Here is a 6,271-nt window from a genome sequence, read left to right as displayed (position 1 = left end):
TTTGTCAACATCAATAAAATGCCAAATAATCATATGTAACTCATTAAATATCGAAATTAGAAGAAGAGTGCACTATTTTTAATTATAGGAAATGCGTTTTTCTAAGGCACATCAACTTTTGGGATTGACTATATAGCCAATACATCCTTAAACATTTTGATTACGCACTTTCCGTATTTTTATACATCATCATTTCTGTCCGTTCAACGTTGCTATAAATGGAGCTACGAGCATATATCTCAGTCTCTATATCTAAAAGATGTCTTAAAACGAAATCGTTCAAGGAAAGCGGAATTATCGCGATGGTATTTTCACAGACCGTGGCTTTGTCATATTATACACTTATATCATAGCTACCTCGCATTTACATATTCAATGATCGTTACCGCGTGGAACAACGCGCGGAGAGTTCGAGGCTCCTTTCTCTGAATCATAATGAGCACCGCGCGTTCTTTTCATGCCCGCGGAACGTATATCGTATAATTACATCAGGAAGCGATACAATGACGGGTTCACTGTTACGCAAATTATAAGAGAGATCGTAACGCGTTCGTTGAACAGTAGCCGTTTGAATAATTTGCATTGTCTCGGCCGTGGCTAACCATAAAGACGGAGTAACGGTGCCGCGTTTCGCGTTTCGTTAAGCGCAGATAAAGTCGCCTTCGCGACACGCGTTCCGTATCATTTTTATACCTGCCCGCGATCCGTATCGGTGATAAATAACCTGGCTCGTTTACGACGCACGATCGTGTGTTACGTGTCTCATAATTAAATATAGAGTCGATAAAAACAATTTTAATTCGCTCGATTCGTTCGACTAAAAATGTTGTTGTACAATTAACGTTTCGATCGGTTTCATCGGATCAGTTGATGTATTTATTCATTGGTTTTATTCAATACCAGACGAGTAAAGAAATAATCAGAATTGGATAAACAATTTCGACCGCTGGTGTGAATCAAGCCCAACGGTACCCATTATTGGTCGACGCAATGAATCAGCCATAAAAAAGGAGCACTCGAATCGCGATTCACGGTGCTCGCAATCGTCAGGCGAAGATAGCATCGGTCTCGGAGATCGCTATCGGGGAAAGACGTCGAGGCTTTAATTTAATAACCACCCTTTCGCCTGGTGCCTTTGTTACAGAGGAGGACAACACCTCGAGCAACTACGGCGTCGATCTGGCGGACGAGGACGCGAGATTCGAGGACGAGTCGTTATCGTACCACGGTCAGACGCATCGCTCCCTGGCTTCGTTGTCGTAGCGCGCGATCGATCGGTCGATCGATCGATCCCCTGTTCACCGTAGATCCCTCCACGGTGCTCGCTCGGAGGAGCCACGCGGGAAGGTGAACAACGCGTCCGAAACGAGATTCGATTTCAGAAAATCTCTGGAGGGACTCGAAGCGGACGCGATACGTTTCCTCTCTGACCGTGTTTCAAATTGAGCCACTCGGGCCACGAGTCGAGGGAAGATTTATGTCGGATAATATAAATAGATTAAGGGCAGATCAGTATTCATTTCTCCGTTCTCGGGGGGATCATAATCGAGGTTCGTTCGCGGCCGGACGACGTTTCTCCTTCAACCGAATGAGAACCGGAAAGCTGGCGAGATTCAATTAACACTTTCGCGTGTTCGTTTCGTTTCATTGCGCTACCAGTCGGGAGCCATGCACGCAGGTTTGTATCTAAATATTGTTTCGGTGTACATACATGCATAACAAATTTATTGAATAATTGTAAGAGACCCACACCTTACGCGTCTCGTCGATTGTTCGTTTCGAGTCGCATTGGGGGAGCGCAACAGTTTTGACGCTCAGTTTTCTATATTCAATATTAATTCGCAATTTCAATATCATTTAGATAAAATCTAAAAGCATCATTGAGATTGATTGTACGAATATAATTTATTTAAATCGATTGATGGGATTCGACAAAACTTTTACACTCGCTCAATGTAGACGTTGTATGTCCATCATCGAGAAACGTTCGAAGGCAAATAGTAATGCGCGTCTTTCCGACGTTTTAAGAGTACAATGGATTTCGTGTATTAAATATATCTGGTCGACATAGAGGATGAACTAGAGATATTATACGTATTCATAGATAATTTATAAATTAAACGAAATTGTAAATTATTGCTGTAAGTATCGTTTCGTCGTCTACTTTCTTTCCTCTGCCTTTTTAGTCGTTAATTTTTATTCGCATCAGTTAATTAATCGATAACGTGTACCGCAGTGTTCTTTTTGTATTAATTTATTATAATGTTGATTAATTTATTGTTCGAAAAAAATAATATGAATAAACGAAGTCTGATTGGAGGATCGTGTCAACTTCACAGTACACCAGTTTTCTTTTATTTACTCGTTGTTTTCACTGTGCACGCAGCAGAATTTCGATCATTATCAATCTGAATTAAAGACAATATGCAGAAGTGTAACCTTGCATGACGTATCATCATACATACTTTCATTCACGTTGCAGTTTAGACACGACGCTTTTAATTGTTTAACAGAATTCTGTATATAGCACGTTTCCTATTATACCGCAGTAGTATAAAAAATCATTTATTCTTACTAAACCAACTAATGTAAATCATCATTTGTCATTATTTTAAGAATGATCAATCTTATCACAGCCATATCATTGCGTTGGCTCCTGACAAATTAACATTTGCAAGAATCATCGCGAAAGTGTTAATGACTTACAATCTCCTAGAAATGATTAATAATTCGTATCAAACGTGTATTTCTAGAGAACTAAATTTTACGGGGCCCAAAGAGTACGGGAGATAGAACTATACTAATTGAAATCTTGAATAACGACTCGAACATACTTGATGAGAGGCATGAATCAGCATTCGTAACATTAATTCGGATTACTGAACATCCTCTGACTGATTTACGATATTCATTTGCATATAACTGCCGTTTCATCGTTAGAACTAATTCTCTTTTTTTCATAAGACTGCTGCTTCACGTTGACATGATGCGTACGGTTGCATGAAACATTGAAATATAAATATTGGAAGACTCTTTGATTGTAACTAAAGGTAAGTGGCAATCGAATAGGATAAGAATTTCAACTCTTTCACGGAACGATATGATTAGGATTTAATTATAATTTTAAATAAATGAAAAGCAGGTGGTTTCAGTTTAATTTTCAAGACTGTGGAAGTGGCGAAGTATCTCATGTACGAGAATAGCTCACGGTATTGGTATTGAAATTAAGTCACTGCAACACTTGAAAGGGTTAACGATCACGTTGAAACGTGAAATTCGTATTCGGCGGCTGGTAATGAGTCTGTGAAAGAGTTAATGGTGGCTGGATAGAATTCCGAAACGTCGAAACTGTATGTAATAAGGAAATCGCGAGTCTGGTATACAGGAAACGTCGGGTAAGAAATTATTCGCCCGCGGCAGAACTCGACAGGTAGTCGTATAATTCTTGCAGGAAACCAACAGTGATTTTTTAATGAAATTGTATCCTTCCAAGTGGGAAGAAGAAAATGGGAAACCGGTGTCGGTACGTGGAATACGTAGCATGTGTATATTCAGTCGTAGGATCTGTTAGGCTAAAACGATAGTGATAACAGAAAGAGTTTTGACGATCACGGAAACAGTAAGACTGAAATATGTAAAGTGAAATTTAAGTATACTAGGGTTTGTGTTTTATGGATTCGAGAGAAGTTCGGAAAATTTTATTCGAGTAAATCTTTTAATATTTTGTCCAACTCTGGATAGAACCGTACGCAGTGTGTTGATCAATTTTATTTGAGAGACGTTTCAGAGAAATGATGGAAACGTTTATTCGCGTAGTGTTAGTTAAGAAGGATCTATGATCGTATTTATTTATTTATTATAAATGTTTTCTAGAGTTATTGCTTTTTCAAATTTATTATTTGTTACTACCTCTTTTGAGCATGCGTGCCTATCAATTAAACTCAGTTATAGATTATTATTTAATCAAAACTTAATTAATAAAATAGTAATTTTCTTTTCAGACGATAAAAGTTCTCTTTTCCACGTACTTGTGATCAGCTAGCAAAACATGATACGAACAGTCCCATAATTTTACTGTGTACGTAACTATTTTTAAATTTTATTCCAGCATTCAATGCTTCTAAAAATATAATTTCTCGAATCACTTGCCATGACTTAAACTACGTGGAAGCATTACGTCGTGTCAACTTCTATCTTTCGGACACACATGACGGAGCACCGGTTGAATTTTGACAAAAATCGAACGCGTTACGTTTTGCCATCTGACCACGGGATTACTATTCATGCCATTTAAATAACAACCGGAATTCCATGTAGCACGGATATGTTTTCGTTCTCATTACCGTGACCGAGGAATCTCGTTCACTTCGACGAGGAAAAACACTTTGTGCCTCGGCAATGACAATTTAACGGTCGCGCGTGTAAGTTACGCGTTCTTAAACGCGCATACAATATCAGACAGTCCATAATCTTTGATATCAGTTTCGATCCAGGTTCTAGTGTCTCCGGCTTGGCGCCAACAGAATTTACCTCTTACAGTCCCGTGCAAAATGATAAAACACTCCAAGAATAATTTCCATCCCACTTGTCACGCGACCAAATATCCTTTAAAATATTAAGATAAAAATCCTTTTACGCGCATTTCTCATACTCAGCACGCATCGAGCATATTCACGTCCTGTTATTCGTTCGGCTTTCATTCACTAGTAAAAGTTCAGTTATTTTCGAATCATACCGTTTTGTCGGAGACTGTGTTATTCGTACTTAATTTATGTTAGCTTCGCGCCCCGCGTTAACAGCTCCGCTTCGTTCGCGCGCATTTCATTCGATCACCGTCGCGTATCTCACCTTTTTCGCGATACTCGTTGCGCACGTTCTATGCAACACGCGGTACCCACATCGGTACGTATCGTTTCTCACCGCGGCGATCCGGTTATTAATTGTTAAAAATTCAAAAAGCAAATCGGGAAACCGAGCAACTTATTGGAAAATTACAAAGTTGACACTTAATTTGTGTGTTCCAAGGTAGATTAACCAAGGAAACCGTGTCCGACTATCGCTTTCTAACGAGGACTATTTGTGTTCGTCGAACTACTCGCATTCAACTGATCATCGAAAAAGTTATCCGAGTCTCCCAAGACTTTCGTTTCGCTCGGTTCTTTGCCCGACGGATTCCCCCGTTCCACTGAGCCGCAATTTTGCGGAATGCAAACTCTCTCGTGGCCACCGTCCCGGCGAAACGATTAACGTTCCTGACAGGCGCAAGTGTTCCGAGAAACGGGGAAACGTCGCGACACCCCGCATTGTAAAAATCCAACATTGGAATTACTTTGCAATAACGCCGAACGCCGGCTTAAAAACGCGAGGAATTGTTTCCGAGATCCCCTCGATTATCGCAAGGACGCGCGGTTTCTTCCGCCCGGACAAACTTCCCTCTCGAATTCTGCCCTGACGATTTCATTCTCGCACGATCACGCGCGCGAAATGACGCGTTACAACCTCGTGGCTAGCAAATAACTCCGTGTACGTAGGCTCGTTTCGACACGATCGCTTGTGCAACCCGGCACTCGATATTTCTATGCAGTCTTTGTCCGCTACTCTATTTGCCTACATCTCCTTCGTAAGTCTTAGGGCACGAGAGCTTATCACGTCACATAATCGATACTAATCTGGATCTCGTAAGGGGAACGCTTTATCACCCCCTCCGCCCCGTAGCTTAAATTCTACTCGACTCTTTCTATCCGGATTAAGATGGAACTCGACGTAACTTCGAGAGATTCGGATTGCTCGAAGGAGTAAAAGGAGACGAGCGGGGAAACGCGAACGAGATTATTCAGGGGCACGACTGTGTCCAGAAACCTGAACAGAACGGTGAAATCATTTTTAGATGGAAATGCAATTGTACGCGATAAATATAGTTCCTGTATTATACATCCGTATCCGTATACACGACGTACATGTACGAAGTTTAATATAAATTATTCTACTAGTAGCTTTAAATTATCCGAATAGTAGTCACATAGTGCGAACCAAAAAAAGAATAAAAAAAAAATATGATCACGCGTTGATATCTGTAATTTTATTCGTCGGTGTCGAACGTTTAGAGTCTCTTCTCTGTGTGAAAAATATTTTCTTCGAAATGTTACGAAATATTTAAGACAGTAACGCACGGTATTAAACTTGTGATATAGCGTAGACATACTACTTGGATTTTCATCGTAGCGAGCGAATTGATGAGAAATGTTTTGAACTGTTTTACGGATGTATAGGC

At 40.2% G+C, this 6,271-nt stretch overlaps 1 protein-coding gene across 1 annotated transcript in view; it reads left to right on the top strand.

The window, feature by feature from the left end:
• Positions 1 to 6,271, top strand: part of LOC108631697 (uncharacterized) — a 46,862-nt gene that overhangs the window by 34,115 nt on the left and 6,476 nt on the right. The window contains exon 6 of the mRNA XM_026819088.1: positions 1,145 to 1,262. Within this exon, the coding sequence (XP_026674889.1) occupies positions 1,145 to 1,262 (118 nt within the window). The remainder of the gene's footprint in view (positions 1 to 1,144; positions 1,263 to 6,271) is intronic.

This window comes from Ceratina calcarata, unplaced genomic scaffold, assembly GCF_001652005.2.
Source record: "Ceratina calcarata isolate Rehan_Ccalc_2016 unplaced genomic scaffold, ASM165200v1 scaffold93, whole genome shotgun sequence".
Classification (NCBI taxonomy): domain Eukaryota; kingdom Metazoa; phylum Arthropoda; class Insecta; order Hymenoptera; family Apidae; genus Ceratina; species Ceratina calcarata.
This window is presented reverse-complemented; position numbering and strand designations above follow the sequence as displayed.